General features: G+C 41.8%; 1 protein-coding gene across 1 annotated transcript in view; it reads left to right on the top strand.

Annotated features, from left to right (window-relative positions):
* The window catches only part of SCN8A (sodium voltage-gated channel alpha subunit 8), a 122153-nt gene that overhangs the window by 75786 nt on the left and 22005 nt on the right, over nt 1–24362 (top strand). Inside the window, 7 exon segments of the mRNA XM_045554882.1 lie at nt 6537–6710; nt 9021–9377; nt 12528–12998; nt 13525–13642; nt 14172–14326; nt 16522–16695; nt 21972–22094. Coding sequence (XP_045410838.1) covers nt 6537–6710; nt 9021–9377; nt 12528–12998; nt 13525–13642; nt 14172–14326; nt 16522–16695; nt 21972–22094 — 1572 coding nt within the window.

Genomic DNA, 24362 nt, shown 5'->3' with positions numbered 1-24362 from the left:
AGTTCCAGAATGACCCATTGCATTCAGTTGTCGTATCTCTCTAATCTTCTTCAGCCTGGAGGAGTTCCTCAGTCTTTCCTTGACTTTCATGATCTTGACACTGAAGATTACAGGCCACATATTTTGTAGAAGTCCCTCAATTTGGGTTTGTCTGATGCTTCCTCATGATTAGACACAGGTTGTGCATTTTGGTAGGAATATCAGACAGCTGAGGCTGTTTTCTTCTGATTGTATGTACCAATTGGCGTGCAGTGCTCGTGAGGCATGCCTTTACTTGCGATGTTCATTTCATCACTTGATTAAGGAGGGGTCTGCCAGGCTTCTCACCTATAAAGTTACTCTTTTTCCATTTACACTAAGTCCTCACTTAATGTTGCTAACAGATTCTTGGACTTTAAGCAAAATGATGCACTATATGCCAAAAGAACTTAACTCTTGTTTATATCAGTTAGCCTATGGTAAAATTGGTTTTGTTATACAGTACTTCATTTTGCTTAAAGTTGGTCTCCAAGAACCTATCGATGATGTTAAGTGATAACTTACTGTATAATTAATAAGTATTTATGAGGAAGATACCTTGAAACTATTTAAATTTCCTGTTCATTCAGATTTTGATTTCTTCCTTTATTAATATCAGTATGGACTCATCATTTTCAATTTTATCCAGTGAGTTATAATCTGTTACTGTCATTTACTTTGATGTTTAAACTACCCCTGATTTGGCCAGTGGGAGTCCCTTCAAGCTGGCTTCTACGTCCCTTTGACATGTCCCCATCACTTCCTTGCTTTCTGGTACCACAGGATATTCCAGGCTAATTTTGTATTTTTTCCTGCACCAGGCTTGGAATCAGCCATTTCTCAAGAAGTCCTGATTCTTTTAGTAGAAAATGGCATTTAGGAGTCAGGATCTGGGATCTAGGTATGCATATTGCTATTGGAGCAATATGCAGCCCTCTAAGGACAGGACTAGAAGTTTATATTGAGCTAGCTATATATTGAAAACCAAGAGTTGGTTTTGTTGATCCTGTCACTTTTAATGGTAATCCAGCACTGCAGGATTCTTTCTAGTTTTCTCCCTTTTCTATATTTGTAACTCCTTCTCCAACAATGAGAAGCCTGGTTGCCACTGTCTTTGATATCCTTATTTGATCAAAAAGCTACTCTTAGCTCTTACAACGTGAGTACCCTCCTCACCCTGTTCAGGCTCTGACTCCCCATGCTGGGTGCCCTCGATACACACACGTGGATGCCTTCCACCCACGCATCCACACTGTGTCCGCCGTGTGGACACCTCCTCTCACTGCTCAAGCTCTAACACCCCACACCAGACTACCCACACATCCTTGTTTGCCCTACTCCACTTGGACTCTGATGCCTTTCAGTGGGCCTTCCTTGCATGGACACACTCCTCACCCCACACCAGGCTACCCCTCCTCACCCAGCTAAGGCTGCCGACTGTCTGCATGGACACTCTCCTTAACCCCATGTCATCATTCTCCCTTGAAGTTCTTGCCCAGCGCAGTGGCTGTATCCCAAACAACGCCATATCCTCCTCACCCTGTAGGCTCTCATACCCCTCACTGCCCACCTCCCTGTTGGGACACCTTCACCCTACTTGGGCTGTAGGATGTGATACCCCACATCAGGCCTTCCCCTGCAGGGAGTCCCTCCTCAGCTTACTCGGGGATCCTCCTCTGGGGATGCCACCTTTACATGACTTAATGTCCATCTCTCTCTGCTAGGTCCCCCAGCCCCTCCAATGCTAACACCCTATCATCCCACTTGAACCTCAACGCCTGCATGAATGGCCATCCTATAAAAATACCCTTCTCATCCCACCTCCAATAGCCCTAACTGGATTGTTCGCCAAATGGACACCTCTCCTAGGCCTGTGTAGGCTCTGACAGCCCGTGTCAGGCTGCTCCTACCTGGACCTCCTCACTCCCCTCAGTGTCTTCTCCCCATGCTGGGCTGCTCTCCTGCATAAATGCCACCCTGCTGGGGCTCTAGCACCTGGCACCAGGCCTCCCTTCACATGGATGCCCACCTAAGGCCTTTAGGACTGAATCGTTCAGGGAGAGAGGGTGTAGAAAGAGGAGCTAGGGCTTAGTCTGACATTTAAGTTTAATTTTTGGAATCATAAGCAAAAGAAAAAACCCGGAAAGTTACTTTCCTCCTTCACCAAACACACATGAATATTACCATTTCTTAACTATAGCTTAACTAGATTTTCAGCCAACAGGAATTCTTTTCAGATTTTAATTTTTCATTTATCTGTGTCCCTGTAGCCCTTTATGGATACCTCTTTTTAAATGCTTATCACATGATTTATTTATTTTTTACATGTCTCCTCCCAGTTGAGTAACCATTATTCCAATTTGCAGGGGTCTGAAGAAATTCCTGGGTTGTAGAACTTTGAGTTTTAAAACTGGGCAGTCCTTGGCAAACTGGTACAAGTTGATCACCCCAAGACATAGGACTTTCAGTGTGAGAACCAGGAAAGTCTCAGACAAACAGGATAAGTTGGTCACCCTACCTCGTGGTGACTAAGTACCTAAGGAACCATTGTTTTTCATGGTCAAATATTGTTTTTTTTAATGTCTGCATTGCAGTATGTATAAGGCTTTTATCAAACTGAATTTGATTAACTTTGAGGGAGGGCCTGTTATACTACAGGCACTGATTCACCCCTTCCAAGAATAAAGAGAGGCACATGCCAAGCCCTTGTCACTTTCAAATGAGCCTAAACTTTGTCTGCAGAAGCAGATACAGCAGAAGGAGGTTTGTGACTCTCCCCAGACCCTTCCCAGGCCCTACTGTGACCCCCAAGTGAAACACCCCAATCTTTGGACATCATAGGCTTTACGTGGTGACCAGGCATTACCAGTTCTCAGGCCTTTGCCCAGTGGCTTATCCAAACTATTAATAGAAAGAAAAGCTGACTGTGAATTCAGGATGAGCTGTAATAATAGTTCTCAATCATTTTTGGGGCCAAGGGCCCCATTATATTCTTAAAAAGTACTAAAGAACTTTTTTGTGGGTTATCGCCATTGATATTTACCACATTTGAAATTAAAACAGAAAATTTTAAAATATTAATTTTTTTAATTTAAAAATCACAATAATATACCCATTACATGTTAAATAGATAACATTTTACGGGAAATAACTACATTTTCTAAGAAAAAAATAGAAGAATGGCATCGTTTGACATTTTTGCAAATCTATTTCACGTCTAGCTTAATAGAAGATGGCTAGATTCTTTTATCTGCATCTGTATTCAATCTGTTGTGATACGTTATTTTGGTTCAAGTACAGGAAGAAAAGCTGGCCTGACACAGACATGTACAGTAGTCCCCTCTTTTCCAAGAGGGATATATTCCAAGACCCCCAGTGGATGCTTGAAACCTCAGATAGTACTGAACCCTACACACACACACACACACACACACACACACACACACACACACACACACACACACACAGAGTCAATCACTATATGTATAATGATGTTTTGGTCAACACTGGACCACATGTATGATGGTGGTCCTCCTAGATTATATAATGGAGCATATACAGAAACTTGATATGTACCCTTTGATATTGGTATTATAGATCAAGCAGGGGAAATGATTGATGTTCAGTAACGGTGCTGGGACTTTTGGTTTTCCATATGAAAAAATTTATATAAATCAAAATGTATATACCATCTAGGTTTACGTAAGTACTCTATGATGTTTGCCCAATGACAAAATTGCCTAACATGGCATTTTTTAGAATGTTTCCCCATCATTAAGCAATGTATGACAGTACTGTGTTTTGTTAATCTGATAACCAAGACGGCTGCTAAGTTACTAACTTTGTGGGTAATGTATACAGCATAAATATGCTGGACAAAGAGATGGTTCATGTCCCGAGCGGGACAGAGCAAGACAGCTTGAGATTGCATCATCAGGCTCAGAACAGCATGCAATTTAAAACTTATGAATTGTTTATTTCTTGAATTTTTCATTTAATATTTTCAGACTACAGATGACTACAAGTAACTGAAACCACGGAAAACAAAACCGTGGATAAGGGGGGACTACTGATGTTGGCAAAGGGAGGACCTCATGCCTCCTTGTAGGGTCTTAGAGACCCCAAGGATACTTGACTACACTTTGAGAACTGCTGCATAAGAACATAAATACTTAGGTGAATATTTGATGACATTCATGAGAGTGATGCTGTCTTATAACAGTGCTATAACAGAATATCATAGACTGGGTGATTCATAATGGACAGAAATTTATTTAGCTCACGGTTCTGGAGGATGGGAAATACAGCAGCATAGCCCTGGTCTGTGGTGAGGGTCTTCATTCTGTGTCATCCCACGGTTGAAGGCAGAAGGACAAAAGAAGGCGAGAGCGAGAAAGCAAGAGGGGGCTTAACTCGCTTTTATAACAGAGCCCACTTTGGAGATAACTAACCCACTCCTGAGATAACATTAATCGCCTCTTACTAGGCCCCTCCTCCCAATACTGTTACATTGGGGATTACACTTCTAAGACATGAACTTTGGGGGGCACATTCAAACCACAACAGACACTAATATACAATTGCTGATACACTGCTTATAATTCTCTTTTCTCCTGCTTGACATACTACAGTGCAAATAAGAGCAGCACTCTTCTTAATTTTTTAAAAAGTAATTGCTTCACACAACTAACAGTTACAGCTATATTTTGACACACACCCCAACTGCTGGCAGCACAGTTTGTGTTGAAGCAACCTGGTGGCTGACCGCTTTCACAGAGAATTCCTACCAGGTGTCTGGGGCCATTCATCCTGGTGACAGCACCATGTAACTGTGTCGGTGTTGATTTCCCTTAGTTCCTACAGTGTAGATATTCCATGGTCCGTCAGCCAGTGCGTATTACTGAGTACTTCCTGTATGTTTACCAAGAACCAATGAGACGACAAATTGAGTCTCTACTTAGTGTATGTTAAGCAGGCTAACATTTTTATGTGTGGAAACCCGTAATGGGTTTACACTAAGGATGAAACGCATGTCAGGATTTGATAAGCTGCCCCTACTTTCCCTGAACTCACTCAGAGGAGTGTTCCATTTGTAGCTTAGCTTGTACTATGAACTTTGATTTTGCTTAACTGGATCTCTTTAGGGAATTATTCTTTGCAATTTTAGAATACTATATCTTCAATTTAGAAAACTGGAGAACCGCAGAAAGGCATATGGACACCAAAAACTTATAGCTTACCTATCCATTTTGCTGTATTTCCATCATCATTCTGTTTTGTTATTGCTAATCGTTAATTCAGTATCTTTCCAAATAGCATCTATAATCTAAGCATTTTTTACTATTTTTAATTCTGTCCTCAGATTATATCTTCAAAGTTTTCCTTAAACTCTTTAATATGTAAACTTGGTAAACAGGTAGTTACAAGTACTAATTTATTATGACAGTTTTATATCTGTTGTTAAAAAAAGTCTTCTCTCTAAAAATATAATATTCAGTAAGAGTCTGATGTTATGTCGTTAGCCTGGAATGAGGGTATTTGTCTCGTCAAGGCTGGCATTCATGGGATTTGACTTTCATTCTGCCTGTTACCTTGCTAAAGCCTACAGGATACAGAAGGCATTGGGAAACACAGGTGCTCTGTCAGGCAGAAAAATGGGAGACAGGAAAGAAGTCATTCTTGCACACAATAAGCTGCAAATCTAAAACATTTATTACATCATTGATTATCATATTGGAAAAATCGAAAGGAAACACCAAAGTTTCCAAAAATAATAAAATTATTTGAGGATATATTCACCCAATAGAATTTTATACAGACAATAAAAGTGGGAATTAGGAAAACTGTGTAGCAACATGGATAGAGTCATGATAAATGAGAAATAAGACCCAAGACATTATGTATTCTATGATTTTACAGCTCTGTCAGGCTATATGCATTTGAAAATAACCCAGAAAGAGAATACATAAAAATGATAGTTGTATACAATGTGGTAAAATTAAAGATATTAATTCCTATATTTTGCACACTTTTGGTAATATTTTACTGCTTTTACAATGCAGCAAATGTCTAGGTTGGATGATACACATAATATTAAATTAGGAATAATACTATATTTTTCTAATCAAATTGTAACACAGTGAATGATCTTTTTTTTTTTTTAAAAGCATTTACATTCAAATAATTGCTGACCCTTTAAAAGGAGTCACCTTATGTGGTATTGCCATTGCTTAGAAAATATTTTTTTAACTGCACTCTTGAACAGTGTGAATTGAGTGGGTCTGACAACAAAGATGGGAACATTGGGGCTGGGGACTTCATTCAAAAGGAAAATAAGAAGATTTTCCTGCATCGTGTGGAATACCCATGGGACATCCAGGTATTGATGTCTTCAGATGCAGAATTTAACTAAGGTTGGTTGGCTCTTGAAGCTTCTTGGATATGTTGTATTCAGAGATAATGATAAGGTCATTCTCTTTCTATTATTTTTTTTCTACCCCCTGCCTCCCCCTGTTTAGGTTTTCACTGGAATTTTCACAGCGGAAATGTTCTTGAAGCTCATAGCCATGGATCCCTACTATTATTTCCAAGAAGGTTGGAACATTTTTGACGGATTTATTGTCTCCCTCAGTTTAATGGAACTGGGTCTAGCTGACGTGGAGGGGCTTTCGGTGCTGCGATCTTTCCGATTGGTATTCCATATTTCTCCAATTTCTTTTAACATTTCCTGTCTTGCAGCTACTAGAAAGAGCTTTGCATAATTTAATTTGATGATTTTTTTAAAAATCCTTAGTTGTACTTCACTCCCAATTTCAGTTGGCAATTTATTTAGTTAGGCTAAAATATTAAAAACTTTCCTAAAATACCTAATGTAATACCTAATATTTAATGTAGAAGTTAGTTTTTTAAATCAAGAAACAAATCAATTTCAGGAAGCTCCTCAGAAAATAATGCTTAATCTAAAAGATGAAGAGAAAGGACTCCCACAGACCATTCTGAGGTCTAATTTGGGTTGGCTAGAGAACCTGTTTTTTTATCTGAACGTCTCCCTGAAATGGCAAGGATTTCTCTTTGTTCAAAGATGGCTTTCTTCATTTCTTCTATCATGGTGGCCCTTTCCAGAAAATGAAAGTAAAATAATGCTTTTTAATGCAGATGGTCCCCAACTTACAATGGTGCAACTCATGAGTTTTCAACTTTACGATGGTATGAAAGCCATCCGAATTCAGTAGAAACCGTACTTCAAGTACCCATACAACCATTGCATTTTTCACTTTCAGTACAGTATTCAATAAATTACTGGAGATACTCACTTTATTATAAAATAGGCATTGTGTTGGATGATTTTGCCCAACTGTAGGCTAACAAAAGTGTTCTGAGCACGTTTAAGGTAGGCTAGGCTAAGCTAGGTAGGTCAGGTATATTAAATGCATTTTTGACTTAGAATATTTTCAACTTAGGATGGATTTATTGGGAAATAACCTCATCATAAGTTGAGGAGCATTTGTATTATCTTAAAATTAGTTATCAAACACTGGTTTTATTTTCCATACCATTAGCTAAGAAGGAATTTTTATTAATATATTTGAATAAGCTAATGTTTAAATTACTAAAATAACTCAGAAAGAATAATGATATCCTCAGAACAGCTGCCCAGAAACATAGGCATCAGTGATGTCCTAATTAAGTTCCTTGAAACACTGAGTTACCTTGGGGGTATCCCACTCAGACAAAGGTCACTACTACTACCCTGGCATGAGAACTGACTTAGGTTTTCCTCTCCCCATTGGGAAAATACCTAAGCACTTGCAACTGAAAAGATTTAAGAGGTTTCCACTGGGATATTCAGCAGTTCTAAGAAAGAGAATTGGAATAGAGTAAAACTATTTGTAAAACAGAAATTTCACTCAGTCCAAGTCACAAATAATATCTGCCAAGTTTCTAAAACCTCTGCTTACTACTCTTTGGCTAGGATCCAGCTCACAGTAGATTTTTTGAGAATAGTTCTTATTATCTAGATGACAAAAGGAAAGATTGAGAGTTAGAAGCCTTAGAACTAATATTTTTAATAAATTAAAAGTCAATGAAAAAATATGAGTGGCCCAGATATATATTGCAGAGGGAAACACCTGGTAAATGTTGAACTCTCAGATAAGACTGAAGTTTTCAACTGAAAAAAATATTCAAATCAGTGCTGTTGCCACCTACCAAATTTTCTATTATATGTTAGTTATTTGTTAGCTCACGACATCTGATGTTGATCTCATTGCTATAAGTTCATCAGCCAAGCTGTCATAACCTTTATGCATAATAATTCTCAGGCTGTTAGCCAAGACCTTGTAATCATTTATTACAGAATATAGAGATTTCATGATTGACAGGTACCAAAAGTTCTGTCCTCTGAATTAATAATGGTATGGACCCTTTTCATAAGCTGTTTGATATATGTGCAACTGCCCCGATTTGGGAGTTGTGCTTTTCCTCCAAGTTATTCCAAGCATATCACAAAGTTTCATATTAGCCATTGGTTATTTCCTGGCAAGCAAAAGAAATATTTAGAATTTTTAAATGTTTGCTTTTTTAAGGAGATAGAGTTTTTTTCACTGTCGTTACCATACTGATCTTTTGGTTTCCTACAAGTGACATTTTCCTTGACTTGTCCTTTGAGAAGTCAAGGGAAAAATCAATACGAAAGGGATGTGTTCATGTATGGGTTTTTATCAAGCAGATTGACTCAGAGTCTAATACAAGAGACTAAGGCTGTATTCTTGGTTGCTAGTTCTAAATTTTTTCCTTATTGTAAAATTAATTAGTTTTCCCTTATCTGTGCCTCAGATTTCCCCCTTTCAGTCTGAGACACTGTTAGAAAGTCTGGGGAATTTCCCAAGGGTCCTCAATAAATTTAATCTGAACTTACTAATTTTACATGTTTTTATTTTAGCCATGTGGTGAGAAAATAGATTGATTATCATTTTTTGTTTGTTTGTTTTATTTTTCCTTAGCTCCGAGTCTTCAAATTGGCCAAATCCTGGCCCACCCTGAACATGCTGATCAAGATTATTGGAAATTCAGTGGGTGCCCTGGGCAACCTGACCTTGGTGCTGGCCATTATTGTCTTCATCTTCGCCGTGGTGGGGATGCAGCTCTTTGGAAAAAGCTACAAAGAGTGTGTCTGCAAGATCAACCAGGACTGTGTACTTCCTCGCTGGCACATGCATGACTTTTTCCATTCCTTCCTCATTGTCTTTCGAGTGTTGTGCGGGGAGTGGATTGAGACCATGTGGGACTGCATGGAGGTGGCAGGCCAGGCCATGTGCCTCATTGTTTTTATGATGGTCATGGTGATTGGCAACTTGGTGGTTAGTACTAATTTGTAGATATTTTTGTTCCTTGCCCTGAATATGCTGCCCTTGGCCCAGAAGCCCAAACTGTTTAGTCCTTCTGCTACCTCCCATGTCTGTTGATTTTTATTCTTTCTTGGCCCAGGAACCCTAAGGTACAAATTAGGGAGAAGAGACTGATATTTGCAGAGTGCCTACTTGGTCATGACCCACCACAACCTGTCAACCCCTTTTCATAGTTAAGAAAACAAACTCAGCGAAGTTAAGTGACTTTCCCAAGGTCACACAGCTGGTAAATATCAGGACTTGCATTTGAACCTGGACTTCAAAGTCTTTTCTCTTTCAACTACAAAAAGCTTCCTTTTTCTGAACCAGGGTTTCTCCATCTTGGCACTGTTGACATCTTGGGCTAGATAATTCTTTGTTGTAGACTGTCCTGTGCATTGTAGGATTCAACAGCATCCCTGCTCTCTACCCACTAGATGCCAATAGCATCCCCCAAGTTGTGACAACCAAAAATGTCTCCAGATGTTGCCAGATGTCCCCTGGGGGGCAAAATTGCCCTCTATTGAGAACACTGACCTAAACCATCTTAGGGTTTATTTAATTTTTATAAATGCCAAATCATTTTCTTGCTTTACTCTGATCTATCTACCTGCTCTCTTCTGCCTCTGTATATGGTAATAGAAGAGCTTTTAACACGTTGTTCCTCAAAGTGTTCTCTGAAGATTAGCAGCACCAAGATCACTTGAGAGTGTATTTATTACAAATGCAGAATCTTAGACCCCAACCGACTCATTACAAAAGACCAAATCCCAAAGTGCTACACCAGATCTACTGAGTCAGAATCTCTTCAGGGTAGGCCAAGGAAGTATGTATTTTTAACAAACATGCTTACCCCTCTCCCCTTGAGTCAAAATCTGCATTTTTAACAAGCTCCCCAGGTGATTCATATACACACTAAAGTTTAAGAAATAACAACTTCACAGATCATGCCCCCAGATCCCACTTGTAAGCATAGAGCAGGGAGAACTGGCAGAAGCCAAGCTTGCATGGTCCCTTACAAGGTCATCCACATTAGTTCTCTTCCCTTTTCTGTGATAAACAAGCATGCCAGGAGAAGTTTCCTACTCACCAGCCTCTGAACCAGCTACAGCTACCCTGTTCTTTCATTTGATCTTAAAAATAGCTACTGTAGTGTTTCTGTAACCCCTCCTGCTCTCCATACCCAACCGCCTCTCCCTCAGGCCTGATCCCTCTAGTCCTCTTGGTCCTTCAGTGAATGCAGCTACTGCCTCCTGGTAGGTAGTGTGCTCAACGTTTCCAAGCCCAACTCGCCACCGTTTATCCACTGTCCTATTCTCAGTCGTCCCAAATACCTGAGTACATAATAGCTGTTAGCTCTGAGAATTCAGCTATTACCTCTACCCCCTTAAGACACCTTTCCAAATTCCCCTTTGGTCAGTCCATCTGCCCATCTAGTTTCTAGAAACTTACAACTTTGTAGTCTTTTCTGTCTCTTTTCTCTCCACTCCCAGCAAATATCTGATGTGTCTTCAATATTAAATACATATTTCTTAACATATGTTTCTTTATAGTATCTAAGATCTGCCCCTTCCTTTGCATTTTTATAATTCAGTATTTCTAATATTGTGGTCTCAAGACCATCTGCATCATAATACCTGAGTTTCACTCATTACAAAAGACCAAGTCTCAAAGCCCTACAACCAGATCTATTGAATCAGAATCTCTTCAGGGTAGGCCAAGGCAATGTGTATTTTTAAGAAACATGCGTACGCCTCTCCTCCTGAGATTCTTATGCATGCTGAGTTTGTGATTTCTGTAGCCCAGTCCAGGCCCTTATCAACTCATGCATGTGTTGATAACATCCTCCCAACTCCTAGCCTCCCCCTCTATATGTAGCTTGTAGGAATGACTTTCTCAAATCTCTGTACTCATCTGTGACTCCTTTACTCAAGAACCAATAGTGGATCTAATTAAATAAGATTCATATCCCTCAGTCTGGCTTTCAATGCCCTCTCCATCTCGCCCCCAATTTACCAACTATATTCCTTTTTAATTTTATAAATGCCCCAGATAATCTGAATACATACAGTCATTTATCGTGTCCACCCTCCCACTCTGCACATACTGTTATCTCCACCTAAAATGTATGCCTTACTCTTCTTCCAAAGTATGACAAAGTAAGGACCAAGTGTAAATCAAGAAGTGAGCACCTCTCCCACTTCTCAAAAGTAAGTCTTAATAGAAATAAATTAATAAATCTTAGTGCTGAATGTAGTAAAATAGGAAATTAAAAAAAAAATAAAGCTTTTATCTGATGGCTTGACATTTGGCTATACAACAGAACATGAAAGTCACCATCACTGTCTTGCTAAAGCTATTTTATTTTATTTTATTTTATTTTTATTTATTTATTTATTTTTTTAGAGACAGGTTGGAGCATAGTGACACTAATTTTTTATTTTATTTTTTTTGTAGAGGCAGTGTCTTGCTATGTTGCCCAGGCTGATCTCAAGCTCCTGGCCTCAAGTGATCCTCCTGCCTCGGCCTCCCAAAGTGTTGGGATTACAGGCGTAAGCCACTGTGCCTGGCCATAAAGCTATTTTATTTTTATAAATGTTAGGAAAACAGAAAAAATTCATTCTTAAGCTAAGATGACATGAAGTATATTTTAATTCTGCCTGCTTGATCTGTTGTATGCCTCTCCGAGCCTTATTTTTCCTAACATGGGTACTCTGAGACATCTATTACTCATGAACACATGGCTGTGTACTCTGACCTTCCCCAATAGTGCATATCTATCTTTTTGTTTTTATTTTTGGGGAATTTTCTTCCAAAATGGATATAGCCTTTGCTTTTTCTGATTGTAAGAAAAGTAATGTATTTTGGGATACATATACATGTATGTAAAACCATAAAAGAACCAAGAAAAGAGGTGCTAAACTTCTTGTATTACAACCAAAACAAAATTCCCACCTGATGACATGAGCATTTAAAATACCATGTGGGCCAAACACAACACCATAGAAGCTCCTGAGTCTTCACATAAAATCTGTTGGCTTCCAGTTTGCAGTTCTACCTAGGTCAGTGGATAACTTTTCCTAATAACCATTCTACTCCTTTTTTCCAATGCTACTGGCATAGGTGCTGAACCTGTTCCTGGCCTTGCTCCTGAGCTCCTTCAGTGCAGACAATTTGGCAGCCACAGACGACGATGGGGAAATGAACAACCTACAGATTTCAGTGATCCGCATCAAGAAGGGTGTGGCCTGGACCAAACTGAAAGTGCACGCCTTCATGCAGGCCCACTTTAAGCAGCGTGAGGCTGATGAGGTGAAGCCTCTGGATGAGTTGTATGAAAAGAAGGCCAACTGTATTGCCAACCACACTGGTGCAGACATCCACCGGAATGGGGACTTCCAGAAGAATGGCAATGGCACAACCAGTGGCATTGGCAGCAGCGTGGAGAAGTACATCATTGATGAGGACCATATGTCCTTCATCAACAATCCCAACTTGACTGTGCGGGTACCCATTGCTGTAGGCGAGTCTGATTTTGAGAACCTCAACACAGAAGATGTTAGCAGCGAGTCAGATCCTGAAGGCAGCAAAGATGTAAGGTCCCAACCTAGAAACCAATTTCAATGGTGTGTGAGAGCAAACAGGGCTCTGACAGCCCTAGGGATTATTCAGCTGTGAGCTTAGTAGAGCAATCCTGGAGTAACCAATTCACTTTGAGAACTAACCCCACCCCCCAGTATCATTCTAGGCCTTTCCTAGATGACATAGATTCCTAAGGTATTCCTGGACCTAGTGCTATCACTTCTGGATCATCCGAGTCAGAGGCTGGAATAAACCCTCGAGTACTTCCCTTCCATTAATCTGGACTATATCCCTGAAACCAACCTACAGTCCATTTGGTTTAGGGTGGGTCACTGTCTTCTGTGAGCGGGTTTTGATTTTATACCCCATTCCAACAAAAGTTTTGGGGGCCCCGTGGTTATGGTTTGCCCCTCATAGTTGTAATAGGAATTGTAGGGCAGAATTATAGCTGGTGCCTTATCCTTACCAGAGGTGGAGTTATGTAGAGCAGATGTGTTGCTGCAGAGTTGCTCCATCTCCCTTTTCCTTGCGTATCTAGAAACTGGATGATACCAGCTCTTCCGAAGGAAGCACCATCGATATCAAACCAGAAGTAGAAGAAGTCCCTGTGGAACAGCCTGAGGAATACTTGGATCCAGATGCCTGCTTCACAGAAGGTGAACAGGGGCAAGGAAGGGATGAGCATGTGATGCTTGCGGTGCTTACAGATACGTTTCGGCCAGGGCTAGTGGTCGGTGAGGGGCAGCACAGTGGCTTTCTTTAAGAGCTTTGTTCCACAGCCCACCATTTTGAAGGAAGTTCATATTGTTTCCCCTGTTTGATTCTGACCTATAACAAGTTTCCATTCCCAAACTTTTTATTGTCCATTTTCTCTTGGCATCAGCCCAAAAGTTTCCGTTAGCAAGGCCTATTCTGTCATGGCTGTGCCTGTCTCCCGACTACCCTTTTCTCCTCCCTCTCACTGCTTCTTTGTAGGGCATCTTCCTGACTCCAGAGGGCCTTGCCTCTTAGTCTTTGCAGCATAGCCTCAGCCTTCTCCATTTCTGAATCAGACTTTCCGACTCAGCTACTGTACTCCTGGCTGTGTGGTGGGCAGCACCTGGCGGGGCCTGGGAGATGGAGGAGAGGGCAGGTCTGGGCGGGGCACGTTTCCACAGTCTGACCTGCCTCTCCCGCTGGTGCCAGGTTGTGTCCAGAGGTTCAAGTGCTGCCAGGTCAACATTGAGGAAGGGCTAGGCAAGTCTTGGTGGATCCTGCGGAAAACCTGCTTCCTCATCGTGGAGCACAATTGGTTTGAGACCTTCATCATCTTCATGATTCTGCTCAGCAGTGGCGCCCTGGTGAGGTCCAGGGGAGAGTATGATGAGGGATTGGCTGGGGAAGGGTTTCGAGAAACCAGTGGGGAAAGACTGCACTGGCTCAAGCCCAGTTTCTCTGAAAACACAATTCGGCTGTGGTCCCAAGGATAATAGTCTATTAAAGTGCCTTGGCTGGTGTTTAGAGCCTTTGGGATTAGAATCCACACTTGTTCACATCCTGATCTTCTTTAGACTTAGCCCTATCCCTCTCGAGCCTGAGGACCCCCTTGTCCTCAGGATGAGCACACAGATTACCATGTGTCCTCACGGCCTGGTTTACCCCATCCTAAGCAGTTTCCTAAAATGAACTTCCCTCTCTCACTTAACACTCAAAATCTCTTATTCTTTGCTCTTCAGTTGCCCAAGATAGGAGAGAGGCAGTGTTCTCCACTCATTTCCCTTCACAGCCTAGTGTCTTTGGAGAACCCATGGCATTAGCAAATGTTCAGAGTCAGATCTCTGCTACAAAGGTTATTTATGTTCACGTTGTCCTAAGTGCCTCTTATTAATCAGTGAGACACACAGAGTGCTGAACACACAGGCTCCTCCCCCGCCAGGATGCATTATCTTGAGGTTTGCTTTCATTTTAACTGGCTTATAACTGAGGACACCTGGACAGGGTCTGGTGCAAGGAAGTCTTTTGCTAGTTGAGTAGCTTTGAGGATAGCAGGGACTAGAGACAGCACACATTTTCCTTCGTTTTGTTAAGGGAAAGGTGAAGAATGTCAAATTTTGAAATGTTTTTAAAGAAGGTGGGTACAGTCATGTAGTTATGGAATCAAAGCTTAATCTGGAAGCCAAGAACATTTAGGAGAAACCCCAAATTCAGTGATAAAGATCCCGACAGTGCCTTGGGAAGTCTCAGTGACTTGAGGAAGGACAATAGGAGAAGCTGAGAGAAGCAGTGATGTATATTGAAGATGAGCCCAAGGACGAAGAGGACAGCTTTCACTAAGAGGATCATGGGAAATAAGGGGAAGGTTATAGAGGAAGGTGTCAAGATTCAAGCAGGAGGTGAGATGGAGTTAAGGGGAAGCCTGACATGGAAGCTTCTGTATTGAGCAAAGGGGATTTATTTATACCAAGATCCTGAGTGCTGTGGAACCCATGCCCTCTGTCTCCACTGACCACTGATGAAACTGGAGCACCTGATATCTGTGCCTCCATTTTGGAAGATGAGGCTGCAGACAGCCCAGTTCTATTCTTCTGGAACTGTTCAGAGCAGGCACTTCCCCTGGCATCACGGGGGACTTTTTTCCCACCTCACGGTCTTTTCTCGTGCTTTAGGAATTCCCTTCTCTTAGCACCACACCTGTGCAGTCCACGCCTCTGCAAATAGGAATGCTTATACCTTTGCATCAGGGAATTACCTCATTCATGAATTCCAGAGAAAGAAAATAGTACTAAGATTTTCTTCACCTGAATGTCTCCCACCCCTCTGACCTTCCACCCTTACCTGTAGTGTCAAGGGGCTGGAAGGAGAAAAGAGTTTGTCACGTCTTTTATATATTGTGTTGGTGAGGATATGGAGAAATTGGAACACTCATATGTCGCTGGTGGGAATGGTGCAACCACTTTGGAAAATAGTTTGGCAGTTCCTGAAAAAATTAAACACAGAGTTACCATATGATCCAGTAATTTTATTCCTGAACATATGCCCTAGAGAAATGAAAACATTTGTCCACATAAAAACTTATACACAAATGTTCACAGTGGCATTGTTCACAATAGCCAAAAAATAGAAACAACACAAATGTCTATCAGCTGATGAAGGACAAACAAAATGTGGAATGTTATTCAACCATAAAAAGGAAAACCTACAGGGACAGAAAGTAGATTAGTGGGTGCCTAGGACTATGGGGGATGAGGGACTGGAGGGTGACAGCTAAAGTGTGTGAGGTTCTTTTGGAGGTAATGAAATGTTCTAAAATTGGTTGTAGTGATGGATACATAACTCTAAATATACTGAAAGCCCTTTTAAATGGCTGAATTGTACGGCATGTGAATTATATCTCAATAAAAAGTATTGAGTAAAGTGAAGGGGAGTAAAGTGAAGGAGACAGGGAGCTGGTGGATAGGCCACGGCGGTGGGGAGGAGCTGCCTGAGGTTGGCAGTGTGTCCAGTGCTGTCTGCTTGCCTTTGGCACCATGATAGGCAGCTGCTGCCTCTCTTGCAGGCCTTCGAGGACATCTACATTGAGCAGAGAAAGACCATTCGTACCATCCTGGAATATGCTGACAAGGTCTTTACCTATATCTTCATCCTGGAGATGTTGCTCAAGTGGACAGCCTATGGCTTCGTCAAGTTCTTCACCAATGCCTGGTGCTGGCTGGACTTCCTCATCGTGGCTGTACGTGTCCTGCTTTCTATTTTCCACCCCTTGTAGCAGGAAACAGAAACTGGGATCTCTTTCAAATGGCTGTAGCTGCCTGGGGCCCAGGTTATAGATTAAGATGTGGGTGTAAGTTTGGGTAAAGTTCCTTTTATAGCACTTAGATCTTAATTTTGGGAAGGGGAACTCTGAAGTCCCTTGATTTGCTCCAGGGACTGACCTTCAGTGTGGTGGGTTTGGCTTAATTTAGATTCAGAGAATAGGAGCAAGAAGTGGGATCATTGGTCTCAAGGCCCCTTTTTGTTAGCCTCAGGACAGGAAGTTTCTTTCCCCAAACCAGCAGGATGTCCTCTTTCTGTGGTCAGGAGAAGGGGTGAGAGGATGAGGTGGGGGCTGCTGGGATGGAGGTGGCAGTGGGATCTCTGGACACTCCTACTGGCTGTTCCTATGGACACTTCTATCCAGCTCTAGTCTTGATACAAGACTCATCTGAACAAGTCAGTTTATCAGGGATAGGGGAGTTCACATCAAAATAAAGTTGCCGTCTTCTCACACATTGCCATTTCTACAGTGATCATCAAACTCGAGAAATCGTTTTTTCCTCCAGGTTACAAGACCATCTCCAAGGCTTGTTGGCCACGACCTCCCATGTTATTTTTCAGGTTGGAAGCTGCATCATCTAACTATTTCTCACCCCACCAGCACTTGTCCTTGTTGGCTTTACTAATGATGATGACTATTCTTTTATTCTGTATAACAACTAAAGTTTCTTTCTTTCAGCCAGATCAGCCTTTTAAAGAAAGGGTGAATGGGAACTGTAGGATCAGGGCCTGTGGAAAATTCACTTCTGCTAAGGGCTGAGAAGCGCCAAGAAAGTGGAGTGGGTAGAGGCTAGATTGATACATTTAGAATATATGTTTCATTGCCTTTATGTTGAACTACCTGTAGAGTGTCTCTGGGATCTAGGAGTGAGCAGCACAGAACTCTCTTAGGTAACAGGAGGTCAGCACTCTGCACCAGTAATAATTTCTCCTCTATAAATGTGTTTCTTTCTCAATACAATTGTCTGCAACTCCCATGGTTAGGGACCCTTCCCAGAGCTGTCACTGTACCCCCATTCACGCTCCCCGTTTCAGAAAGACAGCCTTTGGGAGACACCTAAATGAGGTGATGAGGCCATCCTGTGCCCTTAAGGTGAACCAAATAGGTACGGCCCCAGAGGGTCCCAGTGTGAAACCCTTCAGCAAGAGATTTTAGCACTCCCTTCAGCAACTGCTGATACCACCTGTGATAGAAGCACCTCTAGCTCCCACAGACAGAAAGCTGGAGCTCTAAGACCTAAGGAATGGGCTTGGGATAACAAGGCCCAGAGAATGGAAGTGAGACTGGACCAGCTTTCTTTCTAGAGAAAGGGGAAGTGCCATAGAGTCTTCATTTCACAGTAACTCTTCAGGACCACCTAGAGTCAGGTGGGACACTTGACCTCAGACAGATGCATCCATTACCACACTCCTCACTGCCCTAGGGAAGCTGTGATTTGGAACAAAGCTTCCCCACCATGACCTTTCCCTCCACTATTCCCTAACTTGAATTGCTCTTCCTCTTCTCTTTGGGGTGAGCTACCCCAGAACTTGAGGATATTGATCAGGTATCCCATATGTCTCTGGTACCCAAATAAGCTGCTGAAAGCATCAACAATCCTATACATCACCATTTGTTTAGCACACATTTTAATGACTTTTTATACTAGGTAGAGGGGGGTAAAACGCATAAGACAGGCATATAGCCAAGTGATCCACAAGTCCCTCTAACTTTTGGGGGTTGCTGGATTAGTGCATTGCTATGGGGCCTAACATTGGCTCCTGTGAACATCTCTGTACCAGTTATTAGTAAACAATATGAACTGGATCCCATTCTCTGTGTAGACTTGCCAGAGAAGCCATAAGGAATCACAGGTGGATAGACAGGCAAAGTCCCAGGCCCTGGGGAGCTTATGCTAGCTTCCAGGGAAGCTGTGGTCTGATTGCAGGCTTGTGCTAGGTGGGGACATTCCCAGCCCATCACAGTGGCTCCACTGGTTGTCACTTTTGAGTTGTGGATAGAGAGTAAGGCTTGGACCGGCACCTGAACAGCTGGAACTCTCAGGGTTTTTGCTGTCCATGTGAGTAGAATGTCTAGTTCCTTTGGCATTTTGAAACACCCAGCAGTTTAGGTCCTAATCTTAGTACCATCTCTGAGAGATTGTCTTCCTCCCGTTTCATCCCCTGGTGACTTGACGTCCAAATCTGTTATTCATCACCATGCATGTTTCTCTAATGGATTTTCATTTCCTTATTGCCCCTGAAATCTGCAGAGAGTACTTTTCAGAGTTATGGGGATAATTCAGACAACTTCCAAGGTTAATTCTCTTTATTTATAAGCTATGTGAGTTCCCAAACAGGGACATTTTATTTTGCTCAGGTTTTTGACTGCCCTGGAGATTGTGTCATCTTTTCTGCGGGGAAATTTATCCCATGTATACAGAGGTTAGCCAGCGTATCAGTTCCAGGGGTGGGAAATTTCAGAGACCACTCACTTTGTCCTGAATTCAGACTCCTGAAAACATTCTCCACTTGAAAATGTTCACATCATTTTGAAAAGTCACCTAGTGTCTCTACCCCTTTTTTCCCATGCCTACAGCCATAGATGCCCTGAATTTTGACATCTTCTCAATTCCTTTTTTTTTAAAGTTTGATTCTTTCCTTAACATATACTTTAAGCAATGTTGGGATTATCTCCAGGGAGGGCTTAACATGGAGACTCAGGGGATGATAAGAGAACTCGCAACTGCTCAGGAATAACCCAGATAAGACCTGTATTGATCCTGTTTTGGGAGATGTTAGCCAGATTAATCATCTGAGCAGCAGATTATCTCTCAGCAACAGTTACAGCCAGCCTTGGAATTGGCCTTTGTAGCTTCTCCACCCTCCTCCCCGCCATAGGCCTTTTGTTATCAGACAAGTCACCTGCCCTGAAGAGCTTGGGTCTTCCTGCCTTATATGGGGCCTATAGCCACGCAAAACTTGGTCTCTTGCAGTCTTTACCTGGCAAAGTTTTGCAGGTGAAGCTCACACAAGGAAGTTTTGAACTCAGGTACTTGGTTGAGATGGGATTGCTTACCTGCAGTACCTATTGAGGCCTCACTAAGAATCTGGCAGTTTTAGATTATTTGGGGTTAAGAACTGGCTGTACTAGGCAATAGTAGGCAAAAGACACTTCCATATAAAGTCTTAACAGATAATGATGGATGGAGGGAAAATGATTGGTTGGTGCTGCCTATGTTCTAGTTAAGGCTTTTGAGGCCCTTGTTTTGGGTAGATGTTGAACTCTAGACCATCCACTCTTCAAAGAACATTAGGGTAGCCTAATAGGGGAATATTTACTTCCAGATTTGCTTTGGACACTGCCCAAGGTTCCACAGGAGATAACCTAAGCTGATGGATTATGAGTGCATACATAGATCAAGCTTCATACCCTTTTTAAAATTGTTACCTTTAAGCCTGCTCTACCCTGACCCTTGCTAGGTCATTGACCTTCCACTTCTACCCCTGCTAGTCCTGCTGCTTAATTATAAATGTCTTCATTTTAAAAATTGTATGTGTGCAGTTCAGAAATATAGAATCAAAGAATTAAAGCTTAGGATAGAGATAAAAAGCAGCAAATGAAATTAAGTTGTAGATTGTTTCTTTTTTTCCTCTCTCTAAATTTGTTTCAAAATATCATCAGTGTAAGCAAGGCAGATCTGTAACCACCACTTCCCAGCAGAGGGAATTTGTTAGTGAGAGCTGTTGATGGAGATATCTTACCCTAGCTCAGAATTTGTGGTGAAATAAGAGAAAAGACTGCTCTAAGAAACCCAGAGCCCAAATATTCCTCTGGTCTCCTCTGAAGAGCTCTCTCTCTGTCTCGGGTCAGGCCCAGGCATCCCTAGGTGTAGTGAGTATTGTGTTAAGGAATCATCATGGAAACTGCTGTGAGAGCTCTGGTAGGTAGAACAAGGTAAGTTTGCCTCTGGAAGAGCAGGAAGGTGTTTGACTATGAACCTAGACCTGGAGGCCTGCAGGCTTCTTCTCCCCACTATGGCAATCTACTCAGCTCTGGATTGTTCAGACACTGACAATTCTGTTGGAATATTGTCATGTGGCCTGCCTGCTGATGATGTGATCTCTCAGTGGAAGAGAGCACACTGGCCTAGGAGTCAGCCATGGGCCTTTAATCCTGGCTCCAGAACTGCCGGCATGATGCTGGGCAAATTCTTGTGTATGGATCTCAATTTCCTCATCTATAAAATGAAAAAAAAAAAAATGTTTTCCATGAATTCTTCCAGCTGTGATTCTACTGATGAGAGTTATAGAAGATTGTTCTGGAAATGGTAGACCTGAGGCCATTTTTGGCTGTTCTGGAAGGAAGGAATGAGAATTACAAGGAAACGTATGGATTCAGTTGTCCAGACCCACCCAGGTTCTTATAGCCACAAAGGGGTTATGGTTATAGTTAAAAGATGGAAGAATCATTGTAGTTAAAGGTGAAAGAAGAATGACTTAAGTGAGTTCTCATGGAGCCAAATTCTGCCAAGAATTTTCCTCATTGGGTTCTTTTCTTCTTGGGGACTGCAGTCAGCTGTGGTACTTATTGGATATATTTCAATTGTTGTTGATGTGGTAACTCATCAGATTCTCAAACAAATGATTTTTTGTCAACCAGGAGTAAGAGAGCTTGTCCCTGTTGGAAATCCAATGGTGAATGAGTTGAGGAGAGGGCAGCTTGTGTGGAGTATGTGTATTTATCTGTATTCTTTTCCATAGGTACCATTAAATTTGTCTGCCTTAATTTAATGGGAACTTCTGGGAGCTGCAGAGACTGTACAGGGCGAGGGTAAGGCTCTTGTCATCTGTTCAGGCTCCTCTCCTGCCAGTGGAACTTCCTCATGCTCTCCCTCTCCCTCCAGCCTCTTCCCTCTTCCAACTTGTTTGTATGTTCTTCCGCCTTCCCTTCCCTTTGTGTGTTTTCTTCTGCCTCTCTCAACCACCTTTCCTTCCAGGTCGTTTGAGTCAAGTTGAAGTAGGCAGCTGGTGTTACCCACTTCCTCTACCTGGGGGGCCCAACCTGTGTAATCAGTGCTAGGGGCTTTATTCTAACACTCTGGAACCTCTTTCTTTTTCTTTTCTTTCTTTTTTTTTCTTTTTTTTTTTTTTTTTATGTGTGTGTGTATGTTTCCTTTTTTGTTTTTGTTTTTCTCTTCTGTTTCCGTGTAGGTCTCTTTAGTCAGCCTTATAGCTAATGCCCTGGGCTACTCGGAACTAGGTGCCATAAAGTCCCTTAGGACCCTAAGAGCTTTGAGACCCTTAAGAGCCTTATCACGATTTGAAGGGATGAGGGTAAGATACTAAGAGCAGCTGATCCTTCTGCATGCCAATGGAAACTGTTTAAGCATGCTAGAACTGATCACATGGTGGAAAGATCATTCAAACACAAATTCTGTGATGCAGCTGCTGATTTGATCCTCCACTCTTTCTCCCCTGCACCTGCCCTGTGCAAAGGGGAGCTGCATTAAGCTGCCTCATCACATTAATATTGGCCCCACCCCCCACAACATGCCATCGCAGAACATGTTAACATTGGCTATTCTCATTTGGCCTGGCTTACCTGTAGCACTTGGGGCGGCTTTCTGGGCTGTTGATTTAATAGGGAGAATCACCAGGTGCAAAGAAGGGGAATTGTAACCCACAGACCCACTGAAAAGCACAGGCTCAGGCAGGGAGCGTGCTGTGCAGGGGTATCAGCCAGGTGGGGACTGTGGCCTTGGAGTCACTGAGAAAGTGGCTGAGAAGGGGCTTGAAGTCATGATGCCAGGCCTGGAATTGGGGATGGAGCAGAATTTGGCATGACCCTGGGAGAAGAAATGCTTTTCTTTCTATTCTGATTCCTCTTATTGCACCTTGTTGTTCTCAGCCCAGTCCCACGAGGACTGGCAGCCTTTGTCTGATAGCAAAGCTTTCCTCCTCACCCCAACCCCTCTGCCCATGCTATATGGTCCCCTATTCTAACACTGTTAAAACAACAACTAGGTATGATGCTAGATGACTGAATATGAGCTAGTTCTCTTGAAATTTCTCGATACCTCCTATTCCTGCTTTGGTGATACTCCACCCAAATCCAACTAGAACAGGGTGTTATTACCCTGCCAACTTAGAAACAAGGTGCCCTCTTTTGGTGCCTTTTTATTGTCTATTTTGGTTTAAATAATTGTGTTTGTGTACATGCATGTGCACACATGCACACACACACACAAAGTCAATTTCCTAAAATCAAGTGGGCAACTGGCTTTGGTGGTAATAGTTGTCCTATGATAATCAGAGAGGTCTGTTACACTTAACGAGACCAAGAAAACTCATTTCAATTCAGATGTTGAATACATGCAGGAGAGCAAACCAGAGGATCTTTTTTTAAATGTGCAAATATCAGAATGTAGGAATAAAAATTAAACTGTTGCAATAGTCCACATGAAACAAAGACTGATTGGAGAAACTAGATACCAGGACAGTGCTGCTTCATTCATTCCTCATCTAAAATTCCTGGCCATGAGGCCACCCACAGTTGTACAGGAAAATGGAAATTGCATTAGGACTTGAGAATTTTATTCTATTATTTTAGTTTACTTAGACAAATGCTTTTTGCAACAAACTCCTCTTTCTTCTGTAGCACAGTCACAGTTTGGTTTACTAAAGGTGAGCTTTCTGCATCCCTCCTGAAACCATCTGCAGGAAGGGCAGTTCCACAGCAGTATAAATTTAATTTTTTTTAACTTGGTATTTTTAAGTCTTTCTCCCACAGATAAGAGAGGTTTTAGACTGTGCAATAAGGTCATTGTTATGCTCAGACTAAATGTAGGAAGAGAGAGTATATAGCACAGGACTCAGTGGTGTAGATGGCCATGGTGTGATTGAAAATGTGGTTAAAATGCTCTTCCCTACTCCCCCCACCTTTGCACAATTTTCAGAAGAGATTAGTTAAATTTTTAAATAAATCATGCTAGTTTTGTTATAGAGTTGATAATCCTCTTCGGCAACTGAAAAACTGAGGACAAGATGTAACTAAAAGTCTGCTGAAGACAATACTTGAAACATTGTCCCTGAGCTCAGTAGTCTGTGACCCTCCACATCCCCTAATAGTGATCCTGAATCTCCTAAAAGGAGATTGGTAATACCTGAAGAAAGCACACATTTACCCTCCACCCCACAAAAAAATGCCCATCTGATGCTTGTTAATTTTTCCACATAGATGTCATTACTGTCGGTCCTGTCCCTGTAGCAGACAGAAGTAGTTCTCCTTGATCAGCTGATGCCGATTTGCTCATGAGGCAATTATTTGAATAACCTGGATGTGGGAGCCCTTTCAGTAGCCACACCTTTTCCCTTTAGCTGCTCCTTCTCTCCCCACCTTCCCTGGACTGTCAGTTTCCATTCCCTCAAAAATGTTTGCTTGTCAACTTCCAAATAGTTTAGAAGCCCAGAGGTCCAGAATGAATGATCAGAACAGTAGAAAGTTTTATTTGAAAATCATCTACATTACATCAAGGTTTTTTTTTTCAAATAAGATAATATGGGCAAGAACAAGTTTGAACCCAAAGCTGGGATTTAAAGCAA

Source organism: Lemur catta, chromosome 6 (genome assembly GCF_020740605.2).
Source record: "Lemur catta isolate mLemCat1 chromosome 6, mLemCat1.pri, whole genome shotgun sequence".
Classification (NCBI taxonomy): Eukaryota; Metazoa; Chordata; class Mammalia; order Primates; family Lemuridae; genus Lemur; species Lemur catta.
Note: the sequence above shows the minus strand (reverse complement) of the source record. Positions and strands in the feature narration are given on the sequence as shown.